Source organism: Brachypodium distachyon, chromosome 4 (assembly GCF_000005505.3).
Source record: "Brachypodium distachyon strain Bd21 chromosome 4, Brachypodium_distachyon_v3.0, whole genome shotgun sequence".
Taxonomy (NCBI): domain Eukaryota; kingdom Viridiplantae; phylum Streptophyta; class Magnoliopsida; order Poales; family Poaceae; genus Brachypodium; species Brachypodium distachyon.
In genome coordinates, this window is record NC_016134.3 from 31,834,859 (window position 1) to 31,853,300 (window position 18,442).

Sequence of the window (18,442 nt, forward strand, 5' to 3'; positions counted from 1 at the left end):
TTGAACGTTTTTTTTCCCCACGGAGCACCAAACTTATTGTTTTTATATGAAAACTTGCATGTATATAGATGTGGTTTCCTCTTTAGTGTTCAATTGTTCGTACGTCCTAGGCGGATAAATTTCCTTCCTCTCGCACGTTCCCCCTCCATCTCACATTCTCACCAGATAACCCTACCTACCCCTTCCTTCTGTGTCACTCCACACGCCGCCCCCTCCCTCTCAATGCGCTGCTGCTGTCCGACGCCTGCACCACCATGATCTCCGTGTGGCAACCGCCAACGTGGCCGCCCAACCAAACACACCCTAAAAGTAAACACTAGGGCGATGCACAATTTTCTGATTTCTTCTACTCCCCACGAAAAACAGTAACTGAACAGAAGCAAGCAATCATAAACTCAAGATGTTAACCCCCAGTGTCCCTATTTCAAAGTTTTACCTCGTGTTAGTGAGAGGAGAAGAAAACTTGAATCGTGCTCTCCTGCTGGCCTATCTTCACCCTTCGCCTCCTCCTGGTGCTTTCTATCTTTGCTACTTTGTGCAGTCTAAAGCCTGGTGTTAGGGTCTTAGATGTGCCATATAGAGTGTTTCTTTTGCATTTCAAAGACAAGAGTGGTTGACCGTACCAAAGATGATGGATCTTGCTCATCCGGGTTGATTCACCGATAGCAGGCGAGAGACCATCGTTGTTGATCCCCAGACTGATGAGCAAGAAAGTCTTAGGTTGAGCTCGTTGTTGCGTCTTCGAGATCTACAGCTTAGTCCTCTACTTCCTCTCGTGCACCTGCCCGCTCGATTGCCGGAAAAGTTGTTGGCTCTACGGCTGGCTAGCACTAAGGAGGCATCTGAAGACTTCAGTTGTGGCTCCGCGTCAGTTCTGTCTCAACTAGCCCGCCATCAGACTTCCAGTCTTCCCCATTTTTTGCTTGATTTTCGTAGTTTTTTTTTCAGGTTATGCAAAGTTCCACTTATGTACACTCTCTCCTTGCGAGCTTTGTAAACCACTATGTTTAATGTATTATCCTTAAAAAAAAGAGTCCATCAGCGAAGTGATGGGGCACTAGAATATAAACGAGGGAAACCCATCATCTTCAACATTGGTTATACTTTCTTCTATCTTTGTATTATGCAAATTTGCTTTAATTTCTTGAGAAAATTCCATACTTGCCACTGAAAATTTGCTCATATACCCAAATGCCACTCAAAATTTGCCTGTTCCAAATATGCCACTCAAATTTTGCACGGGGTACAAATATGCTACCACTGTTAGTTGACCGCTAATTGACCGTTAAGAAAGAGATGAAAAGATAATTTTGCCCTAGTTAGTATGTTGATTTTCCTTTGATTGCATATGGCCAAATTTTCAGTGGCAAATATGGAATTCTCTCTAATTTCTTAGAACTCTTTATTGTTCTTGTTTACATCGTATAGGTTGCCCACTTAGCTGCTGTTTAGAGAAGCTCATACCACCGGCCGCCACCGTTAGATTAGCCTTAGCCGTCTTTCTTGCTATGTGCAGATGACACAAGTGAGAGATATCTTAACAAAAAATAACTATTGTACTAATCATGCAATCAAATAATCTAAGGGATAGGATAGGGCTCAGTCGACTGAGACAAAAACATTTCTCAGTCAATGAGCCGTACGCAGTAGGTTCGTTCTGCTCGATATCGATCAGAGATCTTCTCGATCCCATCGGCCTGGCTTGGTTCATGGGCTTCCTGTTTATGAGCTTTGTGAGAGTATTTGGGTCCTGGTCCTATAAAAGACAGAATAATTTTAATTTCGCATTAGTAATATTTAACTTGAATGTGCAACTTTTAAAAATTAACATATAATTTTATGTCCAATTTCAATTTTAAAAATTGCCCATGAAACTCTATGTAAAATTTAAAAAATTGCACCTGAAATTTTATGTGCATCTTTAGAAATTGCACATGAAATTTATATGCAATTTTTTGGCCCAAACTGTCCATCGCATATTTCTAAAAGGAAAAAACCGAGTTGGCATCTTCCTAAAACGGGCCTCTCATTAATGGCAGCATGTTTCAGATCACCGTATACAATAGGCATTGAACTCAAGTCTTTCTTATATGGTTGCAAGACCAATACATAACACACAAAAAATTCAACACAAATTTTTCGGATAGTATCAAATTAAAAAAAGTACGGTTGAAAAAAATTTAGTTGCACTCATTTTGCAGGTGAAATTTTTAGAAGTTAGTTGCAACCTCATGCATGGAAAATTACAGTTGAAATCTCGTGCAAAGGAAAAATTTACGGTGTGACTTGAAAAATTACAGTTGCAACCTCCATATAAAGGAACGTCTAAAGGAAAACATAAAACAAACGAAGCAAAAAAGAAAAAAATATATACAAAAAACCATTTTTTAATTAGAGTTGTATATAAAAACAAGAAAAATCAAGAGATAAAAAAGCAAAGTATAAATAAGATAACAGAAATAATAAAGTAGAAGAAGAAGAAACATAAACAAAAGGAAGAAAAAAGAAAGGAAATGAAGAAAGAACAAAACATTGTTAATAGGATTCCGACCTTGGAACCTCTACGACCAAACCAACAGACGTCCAACTGCACCAGTCCATTGGTCCTGATTGTCAACAGCTGTTAGCGTAGTACCGTGCTATAATCTAGTGACTACGATCTGCCGTGAGAATAATTGACCGTGCCAGCCGCCGAGCTCATATCGAAGCTCCTTGTGCTTTTCCTGAAACTCAACATCGAGGATGGAGTACTGGCACTCGTACGAATTTAGTGTGAAGTTTAGAGAGAAGCAGAAAAGATCTTGTTGGCAGCTCTGCTGGCACTTGGGATTTGGTGTGTCGAGATCAAAGAAGCAGGTCCTACCCTGGCTATTAATGAGCTCATCATGGATTTATTTTTTGTTGGTCTGTCCTCTGTCGTTGTTGTTTGATTAAAGAAAAAGGGCTAGTAAAGTCATTCGTCGATAGGGACTAGTGCAGTTTTCGTCTATAATTTCACGCAGAGCACTTCTGGAGCTGGAGATTACAGTACAGACCACGAACTACTACTACACGGAGCTGAAAGCCTGAACATTACAAACCACCGTTCCTGACGACTTAACCTGTATACAGTACACATGTTGCTTCATCATTGCTTGATCAGTCAGCCCAGGCCCAGGCCATCTAGCATTCTAGCGTGGCCCGAACCCAAGTCTTAAATCTCGTCCCCAGCATATATTTCTCTTCTCGATCGACACCTGCCTACATTATGCTGCAGCCCGGGTCCTGTTCCTCCCGCTGATAAGGAGGGCAGGAGTAGGCAGGGTAAGACGGCATGGCGTTGTATTGCTGCTGGTACGCAGGGCACGGAATCGGCGCCACCGCATTCTGATGGTAACCGCCGCCGCCGCCACCGCTGCCGTCCTTCTTCTTTTCTGCCCCATAGGCGGCGCCGTAGCCATCTTTCTTCTTGTCATCGCCGGACGACACGCTGAGGAGCTCGGCATGGCCCAGGCGGCGGCGGAGCATCGTCGTCAGTGAGATCGGGTCGATGCCGTCACCGACGATTATCATCTTATCCCCCTCCATCGTCGCGGATGTCACACCTGTGGAATTCATCAGTCTATGTAAGATCGAACTCACCAAGACAAGACAAGATAGAGTTAACTTATTAGCATACCTGCTATCCCAACGGCAGCCTTGAAGGCCTTCCTCCTCTTCCTCTCATCATCCGCTTGCAACTTGAGGACAATCTTTTGCTACAACGACAAAAGAGTTAAGAGACACAAGCTTAATTGTGAAAATCAAATTTACACTAGTACTCCTAAACATGACGAGCTTAATTGGTTAAATTTGAAACCAACCTTAACCATCTTTAATTGCTTGGACAAAAGTTTTCACAAGATCTAGCCTTGCTTAGCTCGAGTGCTTGACAGTACACTAGTACACTATATATTCTCAGAGCTCACTTACCCGAATATGCTTGACACTACAGTAGTACACTGATCAAGTACTACTATCTCTTATGAGCAAACAAGATGTTATTGCCTATTTGTAGGCTGGGAGAGAGAGAGGCAGATATATAACTAGAGAGGCCAGGAAGGCCGGAGGAGGGAAGCAGCTAGGAAATTTCTAGAGAGAGAGAGAACCAGCGAATGGAACAAACTGCTAATCAGCCAATCAAATAATGCATTGGCTATATCTATTGCGAGAATAATTGACATGCCTGGCATTGTATTGTACCCCGGTGCACCGCTCATGATGGAGCCGGCGCTGCTGTTCCTGGAAACTCAACATCCAGAGAGTGTGGCTGGTATGCTCTGGTCGGTAGGTGCTACTGTGGCAATTAAAAGCTGTTTCCACACATTCATTTGGTCCAAACAAAAGACTCTTAATAACTCAGTGACAAGTTTAATTAGAGGAAGAAACAGAAAAGATCTTCCTTGGCTCTGCTGGCACTTTGGATACGCTTTGTCGACCCTATCAAAGGAGGTCCTGCCCTGGCCATCCATGAGCTCATCGTGAAAAAATTTATTAGTTTGCATCATTGTTAGGATTATTTGATTCAAGAGAAATTGATTAGTAAAGTCATTTGTTGATAGAGACTAGTGCAATTTTTGCCCTTGATTGATCAGAGAAGTGTTTGATATGTGCACTGGCAACTGTGTTGGACGGACGATTGACATGTTCATTAGTGTATAGTTATTTGTGATTTGGATGGTGTGTACAGTTTTCTCTGGTTAGCGATAGATCTGTCCTCTACCATTGGAGGTGAAAGAGATGGGCACGAGAAAAACAGAAAGAAGCGTTGCAGATGAAGGTTGTGTTGACAACCGTTTTTGACTTACAAGTGGACGCCATCAAAATTGCATCAAATGAAGAAATGTCCAACATTAAAGTTGTGCATCTCGTCGAGACAAGAAACTTTGATTTTTGGATCATGTCAATCCAGGGTCATATGCGGTTGTTGTGGCCAAAATAAGATCTCAGATTATGGAGCACATGTCCTCTAAGTTCAGAAAAACTTGTCCTGCAGGCTTCGGCCAAAGTTGGAAACAGATAAAAAAAAGGTCAAATTCAACTCGAATTGAAAAGTTGTAAAACTGAAAGTTTTACAGTTTTTGGAGGCGAACAACTTTTATTTTGGAATCATCTTGATCTGAGGTCGTTTACTACCACAAAACGGGTCTGGACGGTACAGCCAGGTTTTTGATGAAACAATTATGAAAAGTTTGGACCAAATAATCCGAATTGGAGCCAAATTAGGGTTTTGGGCGTGAATCCAAACCTCTTTCTTGCACGGGAAGTCCAGCCACCCTTTATATACATGAAGGGTGATGGCCGATTGTAACAACACCAATCGAACAAACACATCTCCTACTTCATCTACTTTTATCTTTCTCCCATGTATCTTTCTTCTCGTTCTTCGTCGCTCTTCAAGTTAGAGGGTAGCGAATCCACGAGGCCCTAGGGGCGGTCAGGCCGACCTAGGGCAGCCCATAGCCGCCGCTCCGCCCTGACGGGGTCCCTCCCGGGCGAGTGGGGTTTCGGGTCAAGAAAAGTGCCCGCTGGACTGTCTTGCGGATCGCGCTTCCGGTGAGCCTCCCTCGGCGCGTGCTGCCGCATATCGCGCTCGGCGCCGAGGGTACACGGACGAACACACTTTTTGGCGATTCCTCTGGGGATGATGCTTCGAATCGAAAGGTCTCCAGCCTGTTCTTGCTACGAGGAGAGCGTCATTAAGAGGTTGCAATCTACAACGGGAACATGAATCTTCAATCTCCTTATGTAGATGCAAAGTACTCTTATGTTGATGTTGCTAGATCCTTTGATAAGAGTACCGTATCGGCTAGCCCTAGTTTTAACTATTTGCAAGAGCCGATGGAAAATAATCTCCGTGCTGCAACTTTTTATCCTAGCAACTTGCGACATGTAAAATTGAATTCTCATGCATCGGCAATCCCAGAAATTCATATGCTGATGAATACCATGATGAGTTCAATTAATCAATATGAAACACCCAATGCTAGAAATTTTTATAACATGCAAGGGAGTGTTTCATCGTTTTATTCATCGGCAAGTGACTCATAACATGTGGGTGCACCTACAGTTATACCGATGGATGTGGGAATCGGCCATGCTACTACTAGCTATTTGGACGGTTACTCGCAACCTTCATATGCTACACCTCATGTTACGGATTTCTCGGCACCTTATGCAACTAGCGATATTCATTATTCGGCTCCACACCTTCACAATGGTTATAGCCGATTAAGTGGAACTTCAATAGGAGCTAATGTGCCTTCATCTAGTATTGTAGCGTATGGTACGTCCCCTTCACAATTACAAAGTTTCGGCAACAGATCATTGCCGAAAGAAACAAAAAGCATTGTGGGGCAATCTTATGCAGGGCTGGATGATTTGAAGGAAAAACTTTTATCAAATTTCAACGAGTTTGAAGCTACTCACCGGTGGGAGGAGAGAGGGGACCGGCTGGCGGTGGCGTCCCGCCGCCGGCTCTGGATCTAGAGGCCCACCGGCTCTGGAGGAGGCCGGGAAGCAGCGGTAGGAGGAGAGGGGAGCGGCGGGGTGGCTGCCGGCAAGGGGATTCTCGTGCCAGCGGCGGGACGAGGAGCGGCCGATGGCGGACGGGCAGAGCGAGGCGGGAGGCGGCGCTGCTGGAGATCGAGGGTGGCGCGCAGAGCGAGAAGGGAGGTTGGGCGGCATACGGGTGGAGGACCAGCAGCGGACAGGCGGCTCAAGGCGGGAGGCGATGGCGCTGCGGCCAGCGAGGTAGGTTGGCGGGGAATTTGGCGAGGGGAGGAGAAAACGTGGCGTGGAAGAGACAGGGGACTCGCAGGGAGCCCCCGGGAATGAGGGCCAGAGGGGTGTTTCTAGGGGCCTCCTATTTTAGGGCTCATGTATAAGCCTTGTTTAATGGCCCTGCTGAAGATGCTCTTGCATGTCAGATAGATTCATTAACGCATGGGAGGCGCACAAAGCCACTAGTTACTGCAATCTTTCCAAAATTTCCAAGTGACCAGAATGACCATCGACTGAAGGTCCTTCCTGATACTATCACTAGAGGTAGCAAGGCCGTCCGAGTAGTCAGCTACATTGTTGGTACCCCTGGCAATCGACTGAGAACGGTTTGGGCATTGAATCTAAGAAGATACCCCTTACCAGATGCGCCTGGAGTATCTACATTCGAACAACAGGGTTCTTAGTCGATTCCGGCCAAGAGTTACAGATCCTGCAATGGGACTGATGAGACCAACCCTAGGCTGCTAGCTGATTAGAAGTCCGAAGCCTGTTTTGAACCGTCAGCCACGCAAAGAAACAGCGGGAGGAGTATGAGGTGGTCCCAAAGAACTAGACTTTCTAGACCGAGTTCATCGAGAAGGCCTTGCTGGCTGCCGCGCTGCTAGTGGTGAGAGTCAACATAATACTACTATCAAGGGTAGCCAGAGACCTTGTCGCTTCCCCTAGAGGAAGTTGCGCCTGAGCTTGCCCAAGTCTTTAAGCACTCATATGCCGGACATGCTTTATTTCGGGTACCTGACGGCCAAAACCGAACTCACCTAGATAAATTCAGTTTTTCTGACTTTTAACCACATTAAGGACATGATCTTTCAGTTTCAGTCTAATCGGGTTCGATCCTAGTTCTTTCGGTTCTTTAGATCTGTTCGAAGTTAATATGTCCACCACTATGTACGATAGTGCTATCTTTTCGGTTCTTTAGATCTGTTCAAAGTTAATATGTCCACCACTATGTACGATAATGCTATCTTATCGGGGCCATGAATTGATCGCTTGGGTGAGACAGAAATAAACTTGGGTGAGAGAGAAATAAAGAAGTATTTGTCTTCTCTTAGGATGAAATGGGGAGAAAAGGTGCTCATCTTCTTTTAGTTAAGAAGTTAAGAGATGATCTCTTTACACAAAGTTTCTTAATTAATTTTAATAACCACATAATCTTGTATTCATATGAACATTTATTGCAATCAATGACATTGTATGGCATACTTTAATGTGTTATCTAATTGATCTGGAGCACATATATCAGAGAACATCCTAAACTTATGAGCACATTTTATTATATAACACAAGTCAATTTTGTCCTCACAAGGCAAAAGTCAGTGACCATAATCTTTGCTACAAGTAGAGTAGTCAGTAGGAGTAAACAATTCAACATCTCTTCTTCACATGCCAATTTACTTGCCTTTTCTGACATACATGGCTTCCAGTCTTCGTCTCCTCCCTCCGTCCTGAATTAATTGATCTATACAAATCCATGTCAGTTAATCCGAACGAAGGGAGTAATATTTTTAGGGTTAACAAGAATGAGACCTGTGAGGGCGCATATTTTATTGGAGGGTTTTTTCATCACTTGGTGTAGGTGTAGACACGATGATATAGTTTTGCTATAAAAAATATAGGTAATCGATATGTAAACAAAACTGAACTGTAGAAAAAACCAAATTAATTTGAAAGCTGCACCGCATATCCATCGCGCAGCATTTCACATTCGGACAACCAAAATCAAGACATCCAAATATAAACATCGACGAAAGCAAACATATATCAAGATGAATTTAGACTAAATGATGCTATGTACAATCATGTTGACAACGAACTTCCTAAACTAGACATACTTGCTTCAGAAAAAAACTACACAAACACATAATCAAATATAAGATTCTCAGAAGCAGGTGAGGATTGCACTCTCCACACAGCACAATGATGTCAAATTGAACACCCAAAAATACAGATTAGAGAAGCTGATGCCGGAGCTGCTGGTTCTCCCTTCTCAGTTGCTGCACTTCCTTTGTCAGGCCTTCCAGCTTCTCCAAGACCAAGTTCATAACGCCAGATGTTTCCATCTGCTTGTTGCAAAGAGGTACAATACATCAAAATGAAATGTAAAACAGACTAGGCATAAAAGAATGTAGACAGATACACACGAAAGCTGCTGAAGCACCAGTCCAGATAAGGCATCATGGTTGCTAAACAATAATATCTTATAAATTCTCTATGCCATGTAATGTACGTGCTTATAATATTGTGTCAAATGAACATAAACACGGAAGAATAGCAAACACTTTAAAAACACACACGAAAAAAGCAGACTAGGTGCAAAGCATAAAGTCAGGTGAACATATGATAGCTGTTGAAGCACAAGTCTGACAATGCATTGTTGTAGCAAAATAATACAATCATTTTATTTTGGAATTTTCTATGCCACGGACTGACATGGTAGTAGCAATTGCATCAAAGGAACACAAGCACCAAAGAATAACAAGCTGGACTCTTTTTTCCTTTTCAAAATACAAACAAATGCGATCTTGCCCAGTATTTTCCATACTTATATCCTATGAACTTATAAGGCCCTCATCAAGGTTATTTTCTATCCTTGCAAACATGCTTCCTCACAAGAGAGAGAGAGAGAGAGAGAGAGAGAGAGATAGATAATAGTATATAGTACACTTACTGAAGAGTGCACATAATAGTATATAGTACACTAGGCTTGCATGTCCTCAGGCCCTGGGTGTGTCCCTATAGCTGTTAGAGCATGTCCAGCAGGTTCCCTAAAAAGCTCCATTTCCTTAAAAAAACTGCCACTATTCCCAAAAAGTCGCAAAAAAGAGCTCCAGCAGGTTCCCTATATGATTCCCAGTCCCTAATATTTAGGGAATTCCTTAAATTCTCTCTCCTCTTCCCCAAATGTAGGGAACAAACACCCCATTCCCTAAAACGAGAAAAGCTCGTGCGGGTAAAAAACCAACTCGTTTCCGTTCGATCCCGCATCGATCCGCCTGCCCCGACCTCGCTGTGCCACTGTCGATCTCCGCTGCCGGCCATGTCCGGCAGCCTGCACCGCCTCCCCGCCTACCCGTTTTAGGGAACCAGTTTTAGGGAACCTGTTGGAGATGCTCTTACAGTTCAGATCTAGCTCACTGGTCCTAGATGCTTAATCAATTGGTTTCCACTGGAAATTGCACCACATAATCAAAGAAAATGACATTTTCTGGTCAGAAACCATTAATACAGACATATAGGAGTTTGGCATTGCCAACAAGAAAGAACAAAGGCCACAAAGTAACTACACGAAACAAAACTAGAAACTTCTTACCTCCTGCATGTGAAACTGTCTGAGAAGTTCAATGTGGAGATTTCTCACATCCTCATGGATGGACTTGTGAACAGACCCTAGAGATTCCTCAAGCATGCGCTGAACATATTGAAGGGAGAAAGAAGAAGCTCCCTGTTGATCAGCTGACAAACCTGAGGTTGGGAACTGTGGTGGCACCACCCCCTAATGAAACCAAATATAGCAACTCATCAGCAAATTGTGTTCACATTTTAAAGTCAAACACGTAAAAAAGTAATTCTTACATTGGTCGCAAGAAGGCTTCCAGATGAAGAGGCAGTTGCTGCCTCTTGTCTTGATAAAAGACCACTGATTAGTTCATCTTTTGTTTCTGCTCCCGTCTTCTTTGATTTTGGTGAACCGAATGCTGAAGCTAATCCTTCACTAAAAACAGAGCATGTGCTCAGTTTATCTGTAAAGGTTGAGGGTTTCCATGAGGAACTGGATTGTGCTGCTCCTGGCAAATCAGAACTCACTGATGCCAGAGTCTTCGACATAAAGGACGAGGAAATTGAACTCTGAAGGCTAGCAGATGATGTCTCTAGGGGAGAATGTGCATTGCTCAATACGCCCTTGTTTTGTAGGTTCATTAAAATGTTGCTTGTTAGAGAACCTTTCAATGAGAGACTGGTTGTTGAACCTGAATCATGTAAACCTCCAAATGCCAAGCTACCAGTCTGAAAGGCTGATTGCCCAAAGCGTGAAATTTGTTGACGGTGTGGCACCCTATCAGGCAGTGCATTTCCAGTCGATGTTTCTGGTGAAGAGATCGATGGTTCACTCTTCCATGATGGCAAAGGTGTTGTACTCACAGATGAGGCGTCATCCTGCAGAATAAAGTTAATAACTTAATTGGTCGTTCTGCCATGAACGAGACACAAGCCCTGTCCAAACAGCAATAAGTAGATTTTCCAAGAAGAAACCAAAATAATTCAAGAAACCTGTCTTGAATTGGAAATAGATCTCCAATCTGCCATTGGATGTGGCTCATTGTTCCCTTCCATATATGGGAATTTCCTTGTTGCTGACAACTTCTTATCTCCATGCTTGTCATCTTTTTTTGTTTCATCACTCCCATGTTCATCCCACCAGCTGTTGCTGGATGGTGTGAAAGGCTGAACATCAACAAGTGGAGAAAAAACATCCATATCATCCTTTATACTGAAGTTACCACGAGGAGCCTGTAGCTTTGATAATGGTCCGCCAGACAATGGACGAGTCCTATATGGAGTCTCCTCCGTGGTAGACAAGTCTGAAGTAGAAAGAAATCCACTTGTGTTTGCTGTCAAAGAAGAGCGAAGACTCGGAATGCCTGCTCCAGAAGTTAATGTTGAAGGTGTTGCTGAAGGCAAAGGGTCTGGCATAAGGATAGAATCTTCACTGGTTCCTCCCAAAAGAGCAACTTCAGAAGAACTGTTCTCATTAACAATGACGGGCTTTGACCGTTGCCAGCATAAACTTGCCACAGCCTGATGGGAGTGTAAATTAAATATGTGTCATAGCTCAAAGAGAATTACAGATAATTATTAACAGCTTTACATCCAAGTTTGTATCAGTTCTTTTAACCTTGTTTAACTAGCAAGTTACCAGGTTGACACAACAAAGACCTGGCAAAACAAAAGACAGTAAATTCTATGCAAGCAATACCTAACTTCAAGATTTATGAACATGAATAATATTACTCCCAAGTCTCAATGAGTAAACAATACAAAAATAATGAAATGCAAGTTGAAAAACATGTTGTACAGTTTTATACAATATGAGTTGGAAGAAATAATATTCAAGTATGGACTAAGCAGTAGGTAGAAATACTATCTTGTTTCTGTAAGAAAACACTAAGATGTCCATATTAAGTTTATAAAAATTGACAAGTAACAGACTCCCTGTCCCTCAACCAATCAGTTGTTTTGGAACATGGTCCATTAATAGTGTTTACATAGGTTAGTAAGGTAATGGTGAAAATACATCAACGTACTGAATAGTGCTAGTGAGCATACTTTTTTATAAGTGGAAGAGTTGTACCAGTATGTGCAGGTTCACTATATGAACCATCAGAAAACAGCATTAATTCCATGTCAACAATACTTTGTAGATACAAATGAAGGAAAAAAGAAATGTAAGGTTGCACACCTCTGAGCTATTGTATGCCCGCAGAATTGTCAATGGCTGAGGTTTCCCCCGAACATCATAGAACACCACACGCCCACTATTTGTTCCTGCTGCCAATATGGTGCCATCATCGTTGTATGCCAATGACGAGAAAGGGGCCTCATGAGGAATGGTGTGTGTTACTCTTCTTGAACCAGAATCGAGTGTGTATAACTTCTTGTCCAGGCCAACTGTAGCGATTATCTACAACCATAAATATGATAAACTTTATTTACGACAAGTCAATAATCAAACATAATTACCAAGCATATTTACTAAAATAAACCTTGTCACTGGAGGGTGAAATACAAACACCACTTGTAGGTGCAGAATGCTGCTTCAGCCATGAGACCTGCACAGGGCACTCACCAAGTCACTACTAAAATTCAAGAAGATGGTAAAGCTTGGCAGCATATCAAGTCACAAGCAACACGGATGGTTCATATAGCTGATTACTCATTTTTTTTCTCAAACTAATAATGCGAACCAGCAAACAGCAATTGTATGAATAGATTAGAGGTTCGTTCACAATTATCTTAACACATTCCAACTGCTGGCAACGCAAAATGCACTTTGATAATACTCAGATCACTGAAGTATAATAAGGGTGTGTTTGGTTTGGTGCCAAAATGCACCATGCCAATTTTTTGGTCATTGACCAAAATTAGTTATTTGTTTGGATGGTTGCCAACTACTGCCTCCGTTCCTAAATATAAGAAGTCCTAGCTTTGTCCTAAGTCAAACTTCTTTAAGTTTGACCAAATTTATAGAAAAAACTACTAAGATTTACCATGTCAAATAAGTATGTTGTGAAAATATATAGAATGACAGATTTAATAAAACTAGATGGTAGATTTTATGACAAAGGTAGGACCTGTATATAGGAAAGGAAGGAGTATTTGGCAAGCCAATGTCTCTTAGCCAACTCTAGTTCAATTTTTTGGCCAAAGTTGGCCAGCTCATGGGCTAGCAAAACCATAACCAATTATTTGGCTAGCCAAATTTTTGGTAGGGTAAGTTTGGACTCAAATCAAACAGACCCTACATCACTTGAGCAAGTTTTTTACAAACACAGGTCAACAAATAGTGAATCTTAATCCTTCGTTAAATGCTACAAATCATTGGCACATATGCATCCATTTTGGCTCAAATCTCAGTAGTCAAAGTTCAACTGATGCAAAAGCATGTTGAATTGTCCAAGAAATGAAGGAAATTCCAGGGAAGAAGATACACAAAGCATAATTGTCCCAATCATCCAGAAGGACAGATTGCTATGAAAGTTGAGATGAAACGTGCAAGACATGTTCTTTAGAAAAAAATGATTGAAGTGTAAGAGGAAAAACGTTTTGTAATACACATGTAAGGAAGCATTGATTCTCTACTTCCCTTTTCAACTATAGAATTTCTATTTTCAATGTTCCATTATACTTTGGCATAAATGTATAAAAAAATGGCATAACTCTTGTCATAAGGTGACCACCAGTATAACAAGTTAATCTTAACTAGCTCCCATGTAATATTGTTACCTTTGGAGTCCTCGCAGTTGTATCCCAAAGATGTACGGAACCATCATCTCCTGCCGTCGCCAATATATGCCTACTATTACGTGAATAATCAAGCACTCTAAGAACCTGCAAAATTTCCAGAATTCCATTACAGTTAGAACCTAGTATGAGGCAATGTAGAAAAAGCAAATCAATTTACCTGTCCATTTGGATCACTAAGTTCAGCAGCACGTGCTCCAGAAGCGAGATTATGAAGAATCAGATCACCCTTCATGCTGATTGATGCCAAATGTTCATCTTTGCAGTTATACATCACACCAGTAATGGTGTCAGTGTGACCACTTAGCCATTTGATACACCTCTTCCGCTGCAAATCCCATATCCTAACAATGTGGCCACTGCCACCAGAGCAAAGATATCGAGAACCTTTGTTGCTAAAACTGATGGAATATATGGATTCCTGACAACAAAACATAATTTGTCGAGTTCAGCCACAGCCAATAAAATATACCACACCATTAAAAGTATCAGTGCAAGTCTAGTTGTTGCAATGCTGCCACAGCATACAATGTTATGTACACCATTTAATATTGGTATCAAACTACTAATTTATAGAAAAGACCACATACCAACGTCAATGGACAGGGAACTGAAATTGCAGGCATGTCTTACAAATAGCAAAAGAAAACACATAAATTACCAATAGAATGTCATGCCAAACCAATAGAATGTCATGCCAAGATAAATGAATACTGCAGAGCACAGAATCATAGCAATGCAATGGTACCTCAATGTCATCCCCACGATCAATAGTTGATGTTGGCAGCTGTCCTACATTTTTACCCTTTTTATGCCACAATGATATCTTTTTGTCATCTCCAGCACTTGCTATGATTAGGTCTGCAGGTTTAAGAAGGAAATGAGTTAAGAGTTATTACTTTAGTAGCAACCTGGTTTTGCAATGGGATTCAAGAAGAAATGTCACAAACGACAATCAGGTTTAAGAAGAAAGGTCAGTTTAGGAAAAACATGGTTAGACACAAGTATGACTTTAGAGACACTGCACTATAAGAATCTATACAAATCCAAGTCACTTATTTCCGGACGGAGGGAGTATATGAAAAGGACCAACTTAATAACTTTTAGATTAACCACAAATATGCATTATGCATACTTCATTAAGAATTCAATACACACAAAAAAAATCATAACGAATAGACACTGTTTCTTGCCATGGGGAGACTGAAGTTAACCTTTCGTTTGATTTCTTAAGGTTGTACTGCAAGTAACCCCACAAGAGTTAACAGGATAACTCACGAAATAAACATTGTGGGGCTTGATACACTATCTCAAGGCCTTATCTGGGGGTCCAGAACTCGGTTAAAAACCAATAGAAGCAGAAGCTCCTTGAAATGTGGCTCCTTGGGTTCAACATAGAAGGAAGTTGAAGCCACCTCTCCACTAGAAGCTAGCTGTGCAGGACGATAAGCGCCTCTCAAACAGGACCTAGAACAGGGATATATTATAAAAATTGTGGTGCTAAGAATAATTAACCACAAACACAAGTACACAACCCAAAGTCAAATGCATAGTAATGCAATGGAACTGGCAGAAGTGAAATGAAACTTTAGACTACCTCACAGAACAGAACATAAATTCTATAATAAGTTAATAACTATAAACATACATTAAAAAAAGAAAGTCTGGTGCTGTGTATATCATGAGATGCAATAGTAGAGATACTACTGTACTTCTTTGTCCAGTTAATATCTCTGCCCAATTAGAGATCGTACAAACTACAAATTTACTGTCAGGAAGCAAAGCGGATCCATCCATCAATGTTAATAACTCCAAAAGACCTCTTGAATAATTCCATCCCACGATCGTTAAAATAAGCAATTAACCATAACTACATGAGGTATATACCGTCTTATGTCTCTGTGATGAGAAAGACTCGGCAATTAACCATACTACATGGGGTATATTCGGTCTTATGTCTCTACGATGAGAAAGACTCAGCAATTAACATAAAACACAGCCCATAAAAATTAAGAACTTGGTGAGAACGCCGGAAACTGATGGTACATGGCACAGCCTTATAAGTTACGATCCAGTCTACGCAGACCCACTCCATAATGCAAGATAAATTTTGAAGGCTGCCCATTCCCCAACCCGATCACAAAACGAGCTGGCCATCGGGCGTTACACACGAATGCAGCAAACGATGAGCAGCAAAAGCTAGAATATAAGACGACGACGACCGGATCAAAGCTTTAGCTCGCACATGGAGATCCTCGCGGGAGTGATGCAAAGCAAGCGAATTGGTGAGATCTGAGAACGGGGGTGCAGGGGCTGAGAGCGAGCTGGGGAAGGGAGTTGGTTACTGACTGGTGTGGTTCCACTTGACGGCGTTGACAGGGTTCCCGGGCGCAGGGGCGTAGGCGAGGACGCAGGGGTCGCCGGACTCAACCGTGACGTCGAAGAGCTTCACCGTGTCGCCACCACACGTCGCGAGCAGCGGCGCCGCCGGATCCACGAATCCCATCGGATCCGGCCTCCTAGGCCGGACAGGAAATGGCTCCGAATTGCCGATTTATTAGGGTTTGGGCTTGCGGCTGGCTCTTGTGAGGGTTTGGAATTTCGGCGTTGGGGGGTGCGGCTGCGGCGGAGGAGAGGAGGTGGAAATTTGAAATTGAAATGGTTTTTGTTAGCTTGAACTGAACCGGTTGGTGACGTTGGGTCTCTGTGGCCGGCTGCTTGCTTGGGCAACTGGGGCATTCCAGACTTTCCAAGTTCCCTTGCCGGCTGCCATCGTGAAGCTGCGGCGGAGAGGAGAGGAGGAGAGAACACTTTATTACTCTACCAATTTGCAAAATCTTAATTCTGAATCCTAAACTTATATTTTTGGCTCATAATGTGTCCAAATGACCCAATTTAATGCCCACCCGGATGATTTAGCACACGGTGCAGAGGCCCTTTTCTTAAAAAAGAAAACCATTTGCTGCCCATTTCGCCGTTTCCTTCACCTGAGACACAAATTCAGTGTCAATTTTGTAAAAGAAAAAAAAACTTGATGATGAACCGTTGACATTCATCCTCTTAAAAAATCACCGGAACAGAGTCTCCCTCAAATCCGCCGGACCCCTAGCCACTTCGTTTGTGACCATCTAGGTAACCGAGTAAATTGTGTGTTGCTGTCGTGGCCATGCTCACCACAATCATCTTCCTCATGTGCACACAAATAGTAGATGAGAAGGAGATCAGATTATGTGAAATGAAAAACCTAAAGGTTCTCTTTTTTTCTAAACATATAGGACAATAACGACTTCTCATCCTGGCGTGAGGGAAAATTAAGATCCCTTATGAGCCTCTCCTCTAGCATGTTATGTCGCCATGTGTGCAAATCGTCCGATGTATCAGTAAATTGTGTCATTTGGAGTAAGATTAGACAAAGCTACAAGTTCAGATTCTCGAATTAAGGATTTGTGAGTTAGTGGATCAAAATGGGTGCACGTTCCAAGTTGACGTAGCATCAGTGCAATTCACTCAATGTTCATGTTTACGAATTATTCCCTCCGTCCGGGTATGTAAGTCCCGCATGGAATTTTATGTCAAGGTTTGACCCAATATTACATTAGTTATATGAGTTCATCGTGACACAAAAGAGATATTGTTAGATTCCTATTGGAAAATTCTTTGTAACCGTATAATCTATACCAATCTAAAATATACGTAAGGTTCCCTTCACCACACGTTTTTGTGGTGGTGGTCGTCGTTCGTCGAGCTCTTCCTGTTTCGTCGTTTGTCCTTCGTAAATTTCGTCCGCCCCCGCTACCCCTTCTCTCGCACGTCACCCAGCCCGAAACCCTTTGCCCCTATCGCTCGCATCTCTCTCCCCATAGGATTCCCCTGCTGTGGTCACCTCCACGAGCCCCTCCGCCTCCCCACATACGTGAGTCTTGCCCTCCCGTGCCCCTCCCCCTCATCTGGCCGCACGGATTTCTTCTGCTCCGATCCCCATTCTCGCTCTTCCTCCTTCTCCGCCTCCTCCGCCTCAGCGGGTGCAAGCCGTCGGAGTAGAATCCGTCCCGCCGCCTCCCCAATCCTCCTAGCGGTGATGGAGATGGAGTCGAAGGTGTGAGAACCCTGTTTTTAGCTATAGACTTGTTTGTGCGTCAAGCATTGCATACGCATGTGCATAAGCATTTTAATTCACTTAAACTAAAAATCAGTTGCAACAAGAAAAGAAAATTCTAAGTGAGTACTTATTGCCACTAATTAATTGTGCTTGTTTGTTTTATGAGTGTTGTATGCTTTATGTTAGTGAATAATTAAGTCCAACCTTCAGCGTATAACGCTTAAAACCGCAGGGTCACATAAATTAGTAGTTTCACCGGCATATTTCGTTTAACTCGCGGTGTTAATTACAAGGGCAAAAGTGCATCAAAAGTGAAACTTATATGTTTAATTTGAAAATATTTCCCATTAAGTAGTTTGATTTAGAAAATATCGGAGAGCCACATGGCTAAGACCATGAATTGACTTCTAAATAAAAATGCCAATATTTTTGTGTAACAAATCTTAAAAAGAGATTTCTTAGTCAAATTAATAAATTTATTTCATTGTTTAACTATTCTCCCACATGTGAAATTGTGATTGA

General features: G+C 42.2%; 2 protein-coding genes across 4 annotated transcripts; both read right to left on the reverse strand.

Moving 5' to 3' along the window:
* Positions 1-2,945: 2,945 nt before the first annotated feature.
* LOC100824539 lies at positions 2,946-6,878 on the reverse strand. Of its 2 annotated transcripts, none has more exons than XM_010239693.2 (3): positions 6,448-6,878; positions 3,659-3,737; positions 2,946-3,584 (listed from the first exon to the last, which is right to left on the reverse strand). In XM_010239693.2, exons 1-3 carry the CDS (start codon positions 6,703-6,705, stop codon positions 3,241-3,243), a joined length of 681 nt encoding a protein of 226 aa, XP_010237995.1. In that variant the 5' UTR covers positions 6,706-6,878; the 3' UTR covers positions 2,946-3,240. The 2 variants fall into 2 exon arrangements, with proteins under 2 accessions (XP_010237995.1, XP_003577912.1); XM_003577864.4 differs by lacking the exon at positions 6,448-6,878 and adding an exon at positions 3,843-6,428.
* A 1,582-nt stretch (positions 6,879-8,460) lies between these two features.
* Positions 8,461-16,606, reverse strand: LOC100824848 (protein NEDD1). 2 transcript variants are annotated; one of them, XM_024463190.1, is made up of 11 exons: positions 16,171-16,606; positions 14,570-14,682; positions 13,982-14,242; positions 13,804-13,908; positions 12,564-12,629; positions 12,260-12,481; positions 11,071-11,598; positions 10,770-10,956; positions 10,375-10,541; positions 10,112-10,294; positions 8,461-8,861 (listed from the first exon to the last, which is right to left on the reverse strand). In XM_024463190.1, the coding sequence occupies exons 1-11, from the start codon at positions 16,325-16,327 to the stop codon at positions 8,751-8,753; spliced, it is 2,100 nt and encodes a 699-aa protein (XP_024318958.1). In that variant the 5' UTR covers positions 16,328-16,606; the 3' UTR covers positions 8,461-8,750. The 2 variants fall into 2 exon arrangements, with proteins under 2 accessions (XP_024318958.1, XP_003577913.1); XM_003577865.4 differs by having other exon boundaries at positions 10,375-10,956; positions 16,171-16,605.
* Between the last annotated feature and the right edge of the window lie 1,836 nt (positions 16,607-18,442).

What these genes read in the sequence shown, in the direction of transcription:
- LOC100824539 (XM_010239693.2), bottom strand. Translation starts at nt 6,705, where the DNA reads ATGCCGCCCAACCTCCCTTCTCGCTCTGCGCGCCACCCTCGATCTCCA. An exon ending in TCCCCTCTCTCCTCCCACCG is followed by an intron (nt 3,738 to 6,447) that starts GTGAGTAGCTTC and finishes TTGTCGTTGTAG; the next exon opens with CAAAAGATTGTCCTCAAGTT. An exon ending in GGCTGCCGTTGGGATAGCAG is followed by an intron (nt 3,585 to 3,658) that starts GTATGCTAATAA and finishes TGAATTCCACAG; the next exon opens with GTGTGACATCCGCGACGATG.
- LOC100824848 (XM_003577865.4), bottom strand. Translation starts at nt 16,327, where the DNA reads ATGGGATTCGTGGATCCGGCGGCGCCGCTGCTCGCGACGTGTGGTGGC. An exon ending in GGGCATACAATAGCTCAGAG is followed by an intron (nt 11,599 to 12,259) that starts GTGTGCAACCTT and finishes CACTCCCATCAG; the next exon opens with GCTGTGGCAAGTTTATGCTG. An exon ending in GAAGCCTTCTTGCGACCAAT is followed by an intron (nt 10,295 to 10,374) that starts GTAAGAATTACT and finishes TGGTTTCATTAG; the next exon opens with GGGGTGGTGCCACCACAGTT.